The sequence below is a fragment of the Thamnophis elegans genome, chromosome 2 (genome assembly GCF_009769535.1).
Source record: "Thamnophis elegans isolate rThaEle1 chromosome 2, rThaEle1.pri, whole genome shotgun sequence".
NCBI lineage: Eukaryota > Metazoa > Chordata > Lepidosauria > Squamata > Colubridae > Thamnophis > Thamnophis elegans.
Window position 1 is genome coordinate 71,976,449 of NC_045542.1, and position 18,028 is coordinate 71,994,476.

General features: G+C 36.0%; 1 protein-coding gene across 1 annotated transcript in view; it reads left to right on the forward strand.

The window, feature by feature from the left end:
- TENM2 (teneurin transmembrane protein 2) overlaps positions 1-18,028 on the forward strand; it is an 834,696-nt gene that overhangs the window by 469,484 nt on the left and 347,184 nt on the right. The window contains 1 exon segment of the mRNA XM_032208490.1: positions 7,396-7,605. Coding sequence (XP_032064381.1) covers positions 7,396-7,605 — 210 coding nt within the window.

An 18,028-nucleotide genomic window follows, 5' to 3' on the forward strand; every position in this document is an offset into this window, starting at 1 on the left:
GGCTTTATTCCAGAGTTGAAGGGGACCTGATCAAGCTACTGCCCAATGTTCTTCTTGTGCTGTAACTGCATTTTAGCAATCGTAAAGTACAATGTTTCCTTAAAGGCATTAGAATGCTGACTGTCAGCAGTGACATCAATCAACATTTAAAAGGCAAGCAAATTTAGCACCTAAGTCCATGTTTTTTTTCCCTTAAACCATAAAAATCAACCAAGAAAAACCATCTGCTTGATTAGAGAGAGATCTTTCTCTGATAAAGGAGATAACAAGGATGATATTTTTCTAACAATAAAAAGCCACATGTTCCTCTTTCTTTCCTTCTCCCAATCATAAAACCAGAGATGGTATTCAGCCGGTTCTCTCCGGTTTGGGCGAACTGATAGTGGTGGCTGTAGGAGGCTCTGCCCCTCCCCCCAAGGTAATGTGTGAGCACTGCGCATGCACAGAAGGTGGTGTGCATGCGAGGAAAGCAATCACGCAAGCTCACATTTGTGAACCGGTGGGGAAGGTAACTGAATCCCACCATTGTATAAAACCCTATATTTGCTCACATGTCTTTCACCAAAGTCTTGAAATCATATACAAATCTTGCTGGTGTGCCAATCTGTGGTCAGCTGCCCCAAAAGCAATACTTGTATTGTCTTTGGACCAATGAAGAGACACTTCCTTCTCAAGCAACCAGCTTCCAGTTTTGATTTTAGGGATCTTATCCCGGCTTGGAAGAAAGGAACCCAGAGAAATTCTCACAACAATTCAAAAACAAAAACAAAATTACAGTACTAAAGAAACAATTTTATTTTAGCTCAGTAATTTGGAAATAAATACATGGTGGCTGGTGAGGCCTGAAGAAGCTTTGTCAGACACTATCCTTTGCATTGTTACAGCAGTAGCTCTAATTAGCCATCATGTACCACCAAAACCCACCAAGCATGATACTGGACCTGCTTTTGATTTTTGAACACAGTCTTTTCTATGTTTCAGTATCCTCACTTGCTAAAAAAGCAAAGCAAATAATGAATGTAATTCATTTTGAATGTAATTCAAAAAAAAAAAAAGAATGTAATTCAGTTTTTGCCTTAACATTTATTCCATCCACGAAATGCATAGAGGGATGATGCAAAACCACACTGCTGCTTGGAGAATCTATTCCTATGATAGATAGTTTCCTGCATGATTAGATTGTGGGGATAGGTGCCTGAGGCAGAAGAAGACATGAAAGTATTGTTACTCAGTCTCTGCCTTGCTTGGATAAGGGTGGTCAGTGATGCATGATACAGTTAGGAGCTGCAGATTGTGAGTATCCATAAGAGCAGCTACTGCCAACATTCTTAGCTAAAGGCTTCTTTGCTTGGTTTCCTTGGCATCTTGGCATTGACAAAACATTTCTGAAGTTGCAGATATTTGGCTTGTTTGTGATTTGTATTTCACTGTTGTTATTTAAAAAATATGTAAAGCAGTTACCACTGATCCTGTATTATCTTGGAAGTCTTGGATTTCAAATGGTTTATCTTTAAATTTTGAACAGCTGATACAACCTTATAAAGTTAATTTATATAATTTTAAAGTGCTTGTAACCAGACATTACAACATTTCTTCAACATTTGTAAGTAACAAATTGATGCAGTAGATCTTTGTGTGATCGTTGACCTTGATAGTAATGTGGAGGTCACATTTCCACATGGCGAAGCAACTCCAGAGCACCTTCTCCATCTTCATAGATACAGACTGTTTTTACCCCTCCCTGAAATCAATCAAGGAGCACATCTTCTCCGACTTCTTTTTTTTCCTCTGACAGGGATGATAAATACAGGCAGGGCAGAGAATTTTCTGCCAGCTCCCCTCCTATGTTTGGAGTAAAGCAGGAAGAAAAAGGGAGAAACGGGTGGCTTCAATCATTAGGAATTGTAACGGCAGACAAATGTCCTGACCCTGACAGATGACTTTGTTGAGTAGATGTATAATGCTGAGGCTTAAAGCATGTAAACTGCTTGGTGAGCTGGATTGAGTAATTTAGAGAAAAGAGCCTAACTGTGGCATAGAAGAATGATATCATCTAGGACAGATGGATGGGCTTGTTTCTGGCAGGAAGAACCAGTAAAAAACAGAAGTGGATAGGAATGGCATTGTAATGAATCCAAAATATATTTAGCCTTAACTTGCCCTGACAAATTAGAATTATCTCTGTTCTTCAGTATTGACATGAATGTCTTGTAACACCGGAAAATGTTTAATCCTATGTACTGTACTGTACTGAATATGGCTGAACGTTGTATCTTTTTAGCATCAAAGTATGATTCATTGTTGTATATTTCTAATAATAAAATGTACAACTGTGAGATATTGTAATGTATATATCTCATTAATTACCAGATCACACACTGGTAACTCCATGTTTAGTTACATGTTCTCTGTGGTCCATAGAATTTGGTGGCCAAGCTTCTGTTCATTCACATGTTACATGGTTCATGAAGCAAGTGTATTGTAGTTAGCTACTGATCCAAAATAAAATCCTTAAACTATTTGAACCTGGAGTATGTGACTGCATACCTTTGCATTATCAACCTAATGAATTTTTCACTTCAGGGGAGATCTTCTAGTATGTGCCATTTGCAATTATTAGTAGATAGGTTGTTTACCTATCTACACAACTAGGAATCCATCCACTAGCTTTCGTCCATTTTAAATATATTCTCCCCTGACATTTAAGAGACATCATCTAACTATCTCTACCTTCCCTCTATAAATGGAGAAGTCTGGATGATTTTTTATTTTCTCTTGTCTTCACCATCTCTCCTTTCTGCTCTCTTTATAATGAAACCATTATTTTTATATTGCTCTTAACGTATTACTTGCATTATGGTACTTTTATTGTTCTATTGCAAACCATTTTGTAATTTACACTAATGGGAAGCAGAACATTAAACAATGATTATACCCAACCACACAGCTGCATTATTGATGGTTTAAGTAATGCTGTTTAAATGAATTTTCCACAAACAGGAAAACAGTGGGTTTTTTGGGGTCAACTGGATGTTTTGCTTTGTGTTTTCTGCACTGAGGACAGAGGTGGGATTCAATTTTTTTTTTTACTACCGGTTCTGTGGGCATGCAGGTGAGGTTACTGCAAAATCCCCATTCCTCCCAACTCCAGTATCCTGTTTTCCAACTCCGTTCTCCTGTTCAGGGCAACAAAAGAAGATTGGCTGGGAGGCAGTGAGGGCAGGACCAGCCTATTTTCCGGTTCTCCAAACTACTCAAAATTTTCACTACCGGTTCTCCAGAACCTGTCAGAACTGGCTGAATACCACCTCTGACTGACAAAATACCACATGTAAAACACTATGGTTTTACCTGTGCATATTATTCCTGGATAGAATGGTAAGAAAATATATTTGTTACTTCTAACTTTCGAACTCTAGGGAATTTTGCCCCCAGCAAATTAATGTATTGGATAAAAAAGATCATGTATTTAAAACTAATCATATGCAAATCTGATTTGGGGGTGGGACAGCAGATCGCTTACTTAGATGAGGCCACAATTTTTCTGAGACATCAGACAATTTAGGTGTGAGTATCTTTGATCCTGTTTTGCTGCTAAATTCCTAGATGGTGGAAATAAGTAGAGGTCACTAACAATTTTAAAAGATAGCACCTTTATTCCTTATTATCACACTATCTATTCTTACATTCTTTGGTGGATTGGCCACAAAGATGATTTGGAAACTACATCTGATGCAGAATTCTGTGGCCCATATCAAAGCGGGCAACAAGAAAAACATTTTATTTTGTTTAATTGCCCAGACTGCTGATTAACTAGTACCTTCAGTTAAAGATGCAAATTGTCTATGCATTGTATAATTGAATCTCTCTCTCTCTCTCTTTTTTTTTTTGTATATGCTCTTCTTCTCTAAGGCTAAATGTCTTCTTTCAATGCTTCTGTTTTCAGATTGGATTAATGGATTAATTATTATTAGAGTAATAACCTCGGGTGTCATTCCTTGTAGCTTCCTATCCAAGAAATATTGTTTTGACATCTTTCTGGTGACTTTATTTTTCTTTGAAATATTTTTAGAGTTAGATATGGTTTCTTTGAATTAACTTGGAAATTCCAAAATCTAGATAAATTTATATCTTAACTTTAGTTAAATCTTACAGTTGAGATGATTTTTCTAGAATTTAAAAGCAGACATTATTATTGCGTGGTTAATCTTTGGTGAGATTGACAGCCTTTGGGGCTGGTTGGTAGCTCAACAGCTCGAGTCCTAATCAAGGACCTAAGAACTGTTAAGATAATGTAGAAGGATATAAGCTGTTCCAAGTAGGGTGTTTTTTTGTAGAATCAGAATGTTGAAGTCTGATAAATTTAAAATTTCCAAATAGCGAGGTAGCCCTTTGAGTATTGCTCCAAGGGCTCCAATTACAATTGGGACAACACACAATTTCTTATTCCACAGTTGCTCAACTTCAGTTTGCAAGTCCCGGTACTTTGTTATTTTTTCTTGCTGTTTATCTTCAATTCGTGCATCTCCAGGTACTGCAATGTCAATGAACCATACTTTTTTTTCTTTTCAACTATTTTTATGTCAGGTGTGTTGTGGGCCAAGTTTCTGTCAGTCTGGATTCTGAAGTCCCACAAGATCTTGACTTTCTCATTTTCTAAGACCTTCTCAACCTGATGGTCCCAGTGGTTTTTGCTGTACTCAAATCCAAACTTTTGGCACAATTTCCAGTGAATGATCTTAGCAACGCGGTCATGGCTTTGTGAAATTTTGCTGCACCCACTGATCAAGTGGTCAACTGTCTCGTCTTTCTCATTACAGAGACGACATTTGCTGTTGGTGGTAACATGTTGAATTTTTGCCTTCATGCAGTTTGTGGCTAAGGCTTGTTCTTGAGCTCCCCCCAAAAAGGCTTCTGTTTCTTTTTTCAGTGCTCCTGATCTTAACCAGTTCCAAGTTAGCTTTTGGTCAGCTTTGCCTTCAATACTTTTCAAGTATTGGCTATGCATAGCTTTGTTTTTCCAATTTTCAGCTCGTTTCTCAATTACTTCTTTCTTATATTCAGCTTTTGATTTAGTTGTCTTTAAAAGACCTCTTTATTTATTTCCTTAATCATTGGTTCTTCACTTTTCTGGATGTAATCATTCAAACTGTGTTTTTCTTCTTCCACGAGAACTTCCTCATTCTCAAGTTCTATTCCATTATCTTCTATGACCTTGCCTGTTTTGGTTGCCATTGTTGCACATTTGTCAATTCCAAACTGCATACCAATGTCTTGGCTAAATTCTTTCGTGCTTTCAATTAATACATTCAGTTCAGCTTTTGTTTTACCAAACAGCTTCAAATCAACCATGAACACCAAGTGTGAAATTTTCAGTCCTTTCTTTGCAAGTTCATATCCACAGTTCATCTTCATCAAAATGATTGTCAGTGGTAACTTTGAGAGTATAAAAAGTAGAGGTGAAAGGGAATTGCCCTGGAAAATGCCTCATTTAATTTCAACTTCACCCAGTTCTTCTTCATTAGCTATAAACTTCATTTTCCAGAGGTTCATTGAAGTTTCCATGAATTTTTGTATGTTGCTGCTGATGCCAAAGATTTTCAGGCATTTCTTGATACAGCTATGGGGAACTGAATCAAACACTTTCTTATAGTCCATCCAAGCCATGAACAGGTTGGTTCGTTGTTATTATTATTATACAATTGTATCACAGCGGCCAGTTGTTTTGCCGGATTTGGCATTGGTTACTAGTCAGGCCCCACCCAGGAGCCTAGGATGTCATAACGTATTTTTGTAATATGCATGCAGATCCAAGCAGTGCGGCTTTTTGCATTTGACTGATGGTGATTTTGTCAATTTTTAACTGTTTTAAATGTAATTCCAGTGCTTTTGGAATAGCACCCAGTGTGCCAATTACCACTGGAATTACCACTGCTGGTTTGTGCCATAGTTGTTGAATTTCAATTTTTAAGTCCTGGTATTTTGCGATTTTTTCATGTTCCTTCTCGGTGACCCTGCTATCACCTGGTATGGCGATGTCTATGATTGTGACCTTATTTTTCTCAACCAGTGTGATGTCTGGTGTATTATGGGCCAGTATTTTGTCCGTTTGTATACGGAAATCCCACAAGATCTTGACCATCTGATTTTCGGTGACTTTTTCAGGCTGATGTTCCCACCAGTTTGTTGCTGTTTTAATATTATAATTTTTGCACAAATTCCAGTGGATCATTTGTGCTACTGAATTGTGCTGCAATTTATAATCAGTCTGCGTGATTTTTTTACAGCAGCTGAGTATGTGATCAATACATTATTATTATTATTATTATTATTATTATTATTATTATTATTATACAATTGTATCACAGCGGCCAGTTGTTTCACCGGATTTGGCATTGGTTACTAGTCGGTTGGTTATTATTATTGGTTATTATTATACCATAATAATAATTGTTGTTGTTATTATTATTATTATTATTATTATTATAACAACATGAAACTCAGTCAAACTGAACATTTAAAAACGTATCATACATATTATTGACTGGTGCTAATGGTTGATCTGGGTTGCTAACAGCATCCTAGGTATCAGCCAAGAATCTTCTTAAAATATACAATTATTATTGTTGTTGTTGCTCTCTTTTTCTGACTGCTCCATGTAAGTCTTAATTCTTTTTGATTTTAGTGTACCACACTGCTGTTGTTGCTGCTAAAAATGGTCAAAGTAATATTCTTATCTCAATTGCATAAAGTGAGTGAAAACCTCTATGACCAAAAATATGTTGCATTGTTTTTACAACAGGTTAAAAGATCCTTTTTGCCTTTTGTTCTAATTTTTTTTAAGTTACTATAGGTTTGAGTTGAAAACTGAGTTTTTTAAAGGGGCTTAAAATAAGCCAGTTTTTCTAACATTAATAACGATGGTAGTTGTTGATGTTGTTGTTCTTAGTTCAGTATAAAAAAACAAGTTACAAGATGTTTCCCAAGTGAAATTATATTCTTCCGTTGTGGCCAAAGGATAATTATCATTCCATGAATCTCTTTGAAAATATCATTGATGGCAAATCAATTGATGGATGCACTTCCTTGCTGATGTTTTTCTAAGCAGATTGTGTTCTGTGCAATATGGCATTATTCATGCAGCATCAAATGAAGTACAGGCTGGTGCTATAAAGACAAAATATGAAGATGCTGTCCCTTTTTCTTGGATTGGTCTTGCTTAGTGCAACTGGTCCTATTGTCTTGAATATGATGCAAAGGGAAATCAGACCCACCTACTTTGATTCAATCCCAGCTGTAATCCTCTGTGGTAACAAGCAATTTCAGAGTTACTGTTTGTATTTTCTTTCATTAACATTTGTTGATGAAATTTGATCCCTCTGTCCTCTTTTTCAGGTCGTCCCATTCCACCTACGTCTTCGTCTAGCCTTCTCCCATCTGCTCAGCTGCCCAGCTCTCATAATCCACCACAAGTTAGCTGCCAGATGCCCTTGCTAGACAGCAATACTTCTCATCAAATTATGGATACCAACCCTGATGAGGAGTTCTGCCCAAATTCATACCTGCTAAGAGCATGCACAGGGCCACAGCAAACTTCCAGCAGTGGTAAGGAAATGTTATCTGATTGTAAATATTATGTTTATATGAGCAAATTCTAATTGTTACAAGAAGAGTGGTTCCAAATAGGGACACTAGGGGAAATGGAGATATATTTATCTGTGAATTTGTTGTGGTTTGAGAACTTTATTAATAAATGGATATTTGTTGTGGTCAAATTTCATTTTAGGGTTTCTTCTGAATTAATAATTATCTATGAATGTATTTATCACTAGATGAAAATTGCCTTGTATTTTTGGAGAAATATATACAAAAGGTAATGCAATACTTTGCATTTTTATAGAATAGTACATTGCCTTTTAAAATGCAAAAGGTTATGTTGACCCTGTTTTAATTTGTTTTATATTTCCACATTTGTTGTGTTTCTTTCAATTTTCCTATCAGAATTGCAGAATTGGTTGAAATAGCTTTCAACCTTTTATGAAGTATTGATCAAAAAGCACTATGGACTTTGTAGATAAAGTAGGATGAGTCAAGAGAGTGCACTGACAATTTGATTGAAGTGTAATGTGATTTCTATACTTTACAAATTTTCAAAATATTTGAGAAGTTGCATTAGGTGTTTGGAAGTTCTGTTAGTATTACTGATTTTGCTTCTTTGTTTTCTTGGTTATGCATTTGAACAATTTTAAAAGGAAGAAGTAAAGCATTTTAAATTACAAAATTAAATTACAAAAAACAACAAGTGGGATACAAAATCAGGACCACTACTAAATAAATAAATACATAAATAAGGAGTAGAACAAAAAGTTTCAAGAACTTTTTTAAACTATCTGTGATAATAATAAAATGAAGGGTGAGAGCATCTACGGGAAAGTTTTGTTGTTATTGTTATTACTTCCTGCCTTTCCTCTTCTGATTCAGTTTTCTTGTTATGTTATTCTTTTATGTTCCACAGTATGCTTGTTATTGTATGCTATTCTTATGTCACAATAATTAATGAACATAAGATCTGTAATTGGTAAGCGCACTGCTGTTTTGCCTGAACACATCTTATAAGAAACTGCTTGGCCAGCAATTTATGCCCTCTAAAGCTGAAAAAAAATATATAGAGAGCCAGAAATTTGCATTGGCAGAAGAAAACAAAACAAGATTTCACAAAAGTCTGGTGATTCTTTTTCTTTTAACATGTCCTCATATATCAGAATGATAAATCTTATAAATCTTAAGTTGCAATTCTAAGCACATACATGGAAGTTTAAAGTTATAGTTATGATGCTTGCTTATAGATAAATCATTCCAGAATTGAGGCTTTCATGAAGTCTCAAAAAATGGAAGAAAAGCACTGTTAGATCAGAGTGAACAGCTATCTAGGTCAGCAACTTCTTTCTTAAAACAATCAAGTAAAGGCATCTGAGAAGCAAGCATGACATGATGGCAGTAGCAATCTTTTTTCTTCTCCGGTTACTAAAGTCTCCTCTGCTTGGAGCATGATACAGTGCCCATTGAGAGTCTTGTCCATTATGAATGCAGCCCCCTTTCTTTAGCCAGTAATATAACTACTTTTCGTGCCAGTATATGACACTAATTGCTTAAGAAATGCTCCCTTAGGACTGTCCTGTGTCACTTTGTAGTCAGTTTTACTGGGTCACTTTTAACATTGTGAAAAACCAGAAAAAGAAAAGAAAAGAAAAACTTTACAGCCAATTTAGCTACACCATTTGCCCATGGGATTTTGAAACAAAACACGGATGAGATTGGCTCTTTCAAGGTGTTCCTATCCTGTTAAAGTACAATGAGAGTTTTCAGAGTTCTGTCTGTTTGGGGCTCTTCCAGAATGAATGAAACACTTTCAACTTGCTGTTTTTCTGACTGGGACCAAAGTAGTGTCCTGCTGCAAGTCCCAACCTTTATATATGTATGTGGGCAGGACTTTGGGCACTTTTCTGCTTCTGTCCCACTTTGCCCCCCCCCCCCTTCCATCAATGCTGCTGAATAGTAGCTTTCTTGCAATGTTCTTGCTCCTGGCTGGACCATTGGAAAAGTTGAAATGTCCGGCAGTATGATCTGTTGACACTGTCCTATCCCTGGTTGGAGCGCAACAATAATCAAGGTATTCAGATGCTTTCATAGTGGAACTATGCAAACACTTTGCATTCAGTCTCTGTTAATTAGTGTATAAAATTATATTTCTCTCAGTTTCTACAGTTTCTATACTGGGGTAGGAAGAGGCTTTCTGTTCATTAACTGGCTGCCATGGTAGATGTTGCCTCCTACCAAACTTTTTTACTTCTGTTTCCAGAATATTCATTCTCAACCACAGGATATTGTAGCCTTTCTTAAGAGAGGTAGACACATGTACAGCCCATTTATATCTTTTTATTTTCTAAGAACACCTATGGGGAATCTAGATTAAATATTAGGTAGTAAAAATGCCAATATAGAATCATACTGATTCATACTGTTATTTTTTTCACCCAAATGAGAAATTTGTCTAATTCTTAAACTTTAACCAAAAAAGGATTAATCTGAGCAGCCACCTTCTCGCCCTAAACGGTCCACCATAAGGATGCATAATACTGTTTGGCTTATATGTTGATGAATCAATCATATGAATATATTATTCTGAAAGACAAGACCAAAGAAAGGAAGGAGGGAGGGAAGAGACAGATAGATGAGAGACAGACAGACAGACAGACAGACGTATGTATTCATTCATTCATTTATGGTTGCTTGCATGCATGCATGCATGTATTCATTCATTTATATAGAACAATAAATGTGAAAAAATATACAGTATGCCCAGTGGTGGGATTCCAATTTTTTACTACTGGTTCTGTGAGTGTGGCATGGTGGGCGTGGCATGGCTTGGTGGGTGTAGCATGGCTTGGTGGACATGGCAGGGGAAGGATACTGTAAAAATCTCCATTCCCACCCCACTCCAGGGGAAGAATACTGCAAAAACTCCATTTCCTCCTCATTTCAGGGGAGAATTACTACAAAATCCCAGGTTACTGGGACTCGAGAGGCAGAGAATAGATGGGGCCATATACCGGTTCTCCAAACTACTCAAAATTTCTGCTACCGGTTCTCCAGAACTGGTTAGAACCTGCTGAATATCACCTCTGAGTATGCCTATGAATTACCATTTGTTATTTCAAGTTTAAAAATGGTTTTTACTCTATGAAGAAACATGGACTTCTTTTGTTCTGAACCTAAATATTTTACTTCATCAATTAAAGTGTGTGTATATCTGAACATCCCAATGTGCATGCACATGTATTTCCAGCACATCCTGACCTTATATTTCATCTAACATTCTAGTCTATTTTATTATGCTGTTCATCCAAATCTAGTTTTGGACGTTAATAGAATTCTAAGTGTTTTCTTCACAATAAGCTAAGTTAGTGGGTTTTTTTCTTGTTATTGGAGTTCCTTCTTTTAAATTGTATTAATAAATGATTATAATTGTGCATGATATATGCAAAATGTGTCCTGCTGGATTAAAAAAATCACATTTTTCCAGTGCTTTAAATTATGACTATTCAAATATGAGAAAGAAAATTGCTGGCAAAATACTCAAAATTGGAATCACTCTCTACATATAAGCATTGATTTTTTAAAAATAATAATAGTTCTCAAATGCTTTTATAGACAAAAATACTGCAATAATTCTTTCTACATTGCTAGGAATATGTGCCACTTACAAAACAGCTTGTTTCTGTATTTTATTTTAATTTTATCTATTTTTTTCTTAATAAACAATTTATCATAGCCTATCTATCTGCTGGTGTATGGCCAAATAAAGATTGATCAGTTGATTGTTTATAGCCTATATTTTTATAGTTTGGGTACAATAAACAAACTTTATATTTTTATTCTGTTTATTGCTTCTTTTAAACATCACAAAATCCAAACTTGTCGTTATTGTGGATATAGGAGCGCGGGAGAAGAGATGAGGTTCCTTATTAGATTTTGAAATTAAAAGGTTTTAGATGACATCTATCATGTTTATGGGTAGATTGTTCTGATTGTTCTTCTAATTTAAAAGATGGAGTTGTTATGTGTAGGTTTAAAATAATTCAGTATCTGTGAACTATTATGTTGGTCACATTGTGTTTAATAAACCAGCACTTATGGGAATGAGTGATCCTTCTAGATGAAATATATACTTATGCTTGTGTTAACTTGAACAATTAGATACTAATTCCTAAATTGGCTTATGTGAACCTTTCCAAGGAGATGATAGTTATCTGATTACATTGCTTTGTGTCCTTGCTGCTAACTGTTTTTCATATATGTGAAAAATTCATATGCTTAAAAAAAAGTACCTAATCAAATCTTCCATCAGGTAAGCAATCTATTGTTGATATTATGAAGACCTTTAATCTACAATAAATCTTTATTAGAACTCATCAGAGCTTCCAGTTTGGAAGAAATTAGATTATAGCTCTTAAAATGACATTACATCATTGGGGTGACCAGCTTATCATTTGGTGAAGTGGCATCAATCATAAGTAACATAACTACATAGCAAATGAATTCAACCTTTTTCACTGCAGTTTAGCAACACTGATGGCTCAAACTGCAGGCTAAAATAAAATGGAAAAATGAACTTTCTTTGAATGTGAAACTAAGCTAATTGAATATTTTATTGAAAATAATATTTGGGAGATGTAGAAATTAGAATATAATATGTAACATTTATCATTCTCATTTTTCTTTTATTGATCAATATTCTGTTTAGAAAAATGTATACATGTGTGTTTTCATGAAGAAATACAGGGTGTACAAATAGTATAATTTATTTTATTAATGACATTTTCGGACAACATATGAATAAAGATTAATGCTCATTTAAAGCCCTGTGTTTGCTCTAATACATCAACCCAAAGTTTTATTGAAGAAAGTACCTCTTAAATCAGAAAAGCAAATACTGTAATCCTACTGGATATTCCACTACCACCACACAGAATTTCCTATGAAATGTCGGCTAGATCTTAACCACTAGATCTCTGACAATTACAGAGAAAACTGATTAAAAGTAGAAATGTATGTACTGCACACCACTGCAGTCTAATAAGGCTTTTAGAAGAATATGCATAACTATGAATAATTGGGGAAGGAGGGCATCCACAGTGAGGAGAACAAGTAGATCAGGGTGACAGACACAACCACAAATCAAAGCTCTGCCTTTTTATAGAAATGGCTGGGGCTTCAATCTGCTGTCATCCTTTTGGACCTTTGGCCTCAGATTTACAGATGCTTCTGGACTTGCATGGAAGTCTTTAAGATTTGCTGTTAAATTAGCCACAGTTTTGCTAGTGAATGTTAATCATTCTCTGGAGCTTCAACAGGGCTTTTCTCTCCTTCTGTCTTCCAAGTGCAGTTGCCTTTCCCTTTTGCCCATTTCTTTTTCCTCTTCCTCTTTCTCAAAGAAGGGAGGAATGGGTTCTAGTACTCTTGTATTTATGAGTTTTACAAAAGCATAAAGCTGGAAGGGAGCATAAAAGTTATGGGTCCCCTGTTTAGAGAATTTCTAACACATGAGCCTTCATCCTGTGTCCAGTTGCCTTTTGAAAAACACCTTTGGGACAAACATGACCTGGATTACTGAGAATCTCCATAGACTCCATAGACTCTGGTGAAGGATTTCACCACAATCATGTGGGCAGCCTGTTTCAGCCTGTTGACTGAAAAGTTTGAATACTAGGAAATTCCTCCTGATACCTAATTTGAACCTATTACCTTATAATGTTAAGCCATTAGTTCAATACTTGACAACTTCTCTCTCTCTCTCTCTCTCTCTCCCTCTCTCTCTCTCTCTCTCTCTCCCTCCCTCCCTCCCTCTCTCCCTCCCTCTCTCTCTCTCTCTCCTCTACATATATACATACACACATATACCTGTATTCTTCTATTATATCACCCTTCAGTAATTTCTATCTATAAGCTAAACTGACCCAGACCTTTTAATCACTTCTTATAGAATTTGTTTTCCGAACTTTCATTTTCTTGATAGCCTTCCTCTAAACATATTCCAATGTTTCACTATTGTTTTAGAGTGGCAATGCTCAGTACTTCAAATAGTGACTGATAAGACAAAATATAGTGGACCGATTACTTTCAAAGATCTGAATTTCTATGCTTCTATTAATGCATCCTAAGATGTCGTTTCTTTTCTTAATAAATTCATTACTGTTCTAGTTCCTGTTTATCTTGTAGTTGATAACACAGCCATATATAATACTATATTTACCTTTCTCCTGCTAAATCCCATTTCAGCTCACTTCTCAAACTGTTTAGATCTGTTTTAATAGCATCTCTTCTCTCTGAAATACCAGCTATGTTTCATCTGCCAATCCAAGTGTCCCCTTAATTCCTTCATCAAAGTAATTGGTAACTATTGATCAGCGAGGGCTCCAAGAAAGAGCTGTGTAGCACTCTTCCTTCCATTCTAAAGTGAAGCCATTAATGAGCATTCTTTGGCTGCAGTCATTTAGCAAAATGCGATTGGTATTATATAATACATATTTTAGTATTTTATGAAGGAACTTATTATGGTGCACTCTGTTGAAAATGTTTATGGAGCAACAGATACACTTTGTCTACATTGTCTTCGTTGTAAGCCATTCAGTTGTATTCAACCTTGGCCACTCTATGGATCAGCATTCTCCATGACTCTGTCTCATACTGCCTCTTCAGATCCTCCTTGTGTCAAGTATCATGTAGTTCCAAGTATCATGTAGAATTAAATCAGAGTCCAAGGCAAAACGATCCTTAAAGTTCCAATTTAATAAAGCAGACATCTTAGCACATTTGTGTTAATCCCAATTCTGGAAATTACATCAGAATCTCACCCAGTTAAAAGTTAATGATCTTGTCCCCACACCCACAATCCATCACATGGTCCAATCTTCTTCTTCCACGCTGGCATCTCCACCCAGCTGCTTCCGGTCAGGTGTAAAAGTGCAGAGACAAAAGATGACCTTGGCTTCTAGAAAAGAATGATAACAATACATTCCACAATCCTACTCCTTTCCATTCTTCCCTCCCATCAACTATACTAAAGAAACAGCATAATGAAATAAGAGAAAGTGTGGCAGGCCAAAATTCTAAAAGGAATATAATTGCAGGCCTGACACCTTGGGCACCCTGGTGTCATCTTTAATAATGTCTAACCAACAGATTCTAGGGTAGCCCCCTCTCCTTTTTCTGCTAATCACTCCAGCATGATTGACTTTTTGAGTGAATCATCTCACATGACATGGCCAAAATGTTAGCCTTTGTTTGGCAATTCTGGCTTTGGTTGATATTTTGGGTGAGGTTCAGTCTATGATTCATTTGTGATTTTGACAGCCCATAGGATGTGTAGTAGTTCTATCCAGCACCACAGTTCAAAGGTGTCCACCCTTTTCCTATCTACCTTTTTCAGAATCCAGGTTTCAGAGCCATGAGTAACAATTGAGAAAAAAAATATGCTGATTACAATATTCTACAATTTTCACTGGTTTAATAAGCTAGTGTCTCTATCAAAAAAGAGATGAGCTTCATTTGGGATAATTGTTTTGACACATTTCCATGCTGACTTCTATTATTTATAGCTTATAAATATATTACTAGATAGTTTATTTCAGGACCTTGCCCAGTTCAGGTCAAGTTGACAAGTCTGTAGTGTCTGAGGTACAATTTTCCCTGTTTGAAGGATGGTCTTTGCCCTCCTCCTGGAACTTTGCTAATCCGCTCAGAGTTCTTAAACATTATCAGGAATGAGTCTCCAATCATCTAAAGTGTTCTTTTACTAATTTGGATTGCAATAATCTGGGCGTGGAGACATTTAAATTAGCTCTCTTTTACTTCCCTTAAATCTGCTATTCTATTGTTTCCCCAATAGCATAATGGTAACTGGCCAGGTTCCATTTTCCTTCTGTGAGAGAAGACAGGGGGGAAAATGAGTTCTGCCTTTTTGCCATCATTCATTATTGATTCATTACTTGCTTTTCATAGTGGATCCAACCTGGAATCAAATCCAGGATAGCAGAACTCTTTGATCTTCTTTCTATATTGTAGAGCAGTTTGTGTGTAAGGCAGAATAATCAGTAAATATAAATAGGAAATCAATTCATTTTATAATTGACATTGCTTTATTTATACCTACAGTGTATGTGTATGTCAAACACATAATTGCCCATATATACATTTACTAAGCAAAGATCTGGAAGTGATTCTCCAGGAGGTTTTTTTTTCCAGATGGAATTGTTGGAGATGGACAAGATTGTAAAGCTGGATACTATATAAAATAGCTATGTGATGTGGGTGTACACACACATACACACACAAATACATGCTGCTTATGGCTTATCTTAAATGCAGAATCATATTTTGCATAAATACTGTAACTTGAAAATGGAAACATATTCTTTGTGCTTCAATGGTTGTCACATATTTTCTTCAAGGCCATCACTTGTAGAAGATTGTCTTGAAGAAAACATGTGGCAATCATAAAAGTAGCCAACAGGAGAGTGTGAAAAATGTTTTTCATTTGGCCATTTGTCGCAGATTTCTGTGTTGCTCCCAGCTTTCTAAAATTTGGGCCAAAGGTTTTTTTTCCCCTAGTCCAGTGTCTTCTACTCAAGTAAATACTGAAGTATATAGATAAGGTCAAAACAAAATGCAAGGATTTAAATATAAATTAAAAATAATTATAGAACAAATTAACAATGGAGTGCTAGATAAAATGTGTAGTTTTCATAGATTTTTAAATGCTGACCAACTGGAGACCAAAGAACACAGGGCACTATGTAGCCTGTTATCCACTCAGGAGAAGGGTATATCCCCTGTGCAAGAAAATGATTTCATGGAAGGTCATTATCAGAACAGCCTATCCTGCTGATATTAATGGTTGAACAGGGAAACATTGTCTGTCATTTAGTCAGGATGTAACTTTGGAAGCATTCAGCAGTTTAACACTAAGATCTTAAATTGTGCTGGTAAGCAGTTGACAGCCAAAACTTTTGATAGAGTTATCAAATGATCTTAGTACCTTTGCAGCAAGCTGTTGGACAGAGGATAAGCAGCAGATGGGTCAGACCCTAGACCAGAGACAACACAGGAAAGTACAATTGAGTTCAATCCTTTATTTGCTTACACCAAATGGAGAGAATCTTATTAAATTAATTCTATACTTTTCTAACCAACTAGAAGGGAGTCTAGAGTTCTCCATCCACTTTAGGACTCCACAGCTTTTTAATCTGGGCTTTTCTCCAGAAAAGCTTTGGGTTACCAAACTCTATGCCACTGCTTCTCTCGATGCACATCCCATCGCAACAGGGGAGAAGATTGAATCCTGTTAGACTCCATATAGTCTAGATTTCTAGAAAAGATTGGAACCCTTTCAAAATAGTTGACTCAATTTCTACGTATGTCAAAAGGATATCATGCTCAGTGGTTGTAGAACTGGAAGAACACCAGGTGTCACACTGTCTGTGAAAATAATACATAGGAACGTTACAATTTATAGGAGCTTGCTGTAGAAATTGTTGCTTTTTCTGCTATCAGGCTAAATTCAGTACTTGATCATGACCTGCGAAGGGACCTTTTAAAACAGGCTAGTACCACCTGGAGTAAGTGAGGATTTTCAAGAAAAATCTAGAAACAGAGAATAACATAGTAAAAGAAGTGTTTGGGAGTACTCAAAAGCAGATAGTTCTTTGAAGTGTAGAGCATCAGTGCATTATCTTTTTCAACTCATAGTCCATGACCCTAGATGCCCATTATACTATGCTATATTCTCTTTCTAGATTTTTTTTTTAAAAGATATGGGATTCCTTTTTTTTTTCTTTTTTCTCCAAACATATACTAAAGCCAATAGGAAAGATCGAGATCCAACGTCCAATCTAAATCTCACCCCATTTTTTTTTCTTTTGAATGAATCCTATAATAAGCACTGAAGAATGTTGTATGAACAATTGTTCTGCATCATCCAGAATTCAAGTCTCAGAGTGGTAAATCTGGTAACTCTGCGAAGTCCCAGTGCAAGACATGAATATAGTAATGCTCTCTGGCTTGCATTTTCTAGTGGTGAAAGGCATGCTATATAATTGTCATAACTAGTGGCCTTTAATATGTATTGCCACAATACTATTTATCTATCAGAAACAGGCTATGTATCTATGTATCTATCAGAAACAGGCTAAAGAATAATTTAGCAAAGTAAAGTTCTATAGATACAAAATTAAAGATGAACTGCAAAATGAAAAACTGTTTCCTTCCATGACAAATTGAATATCCATTTGTACTGACATCATATAGAGTTTTTGTCATCTATCGGAAAATGGAATAGGAGAAGGTAAAAGAGAGCATAATATTATTTCAGTCACTTATCTTCCTGGGCAGGCTGTGCTACGCAAATAAGACTCTTATTTGAAGTCACAAGGTCCTGTTGGCATTTATAGTTTCATTTTTTAATGTTGAA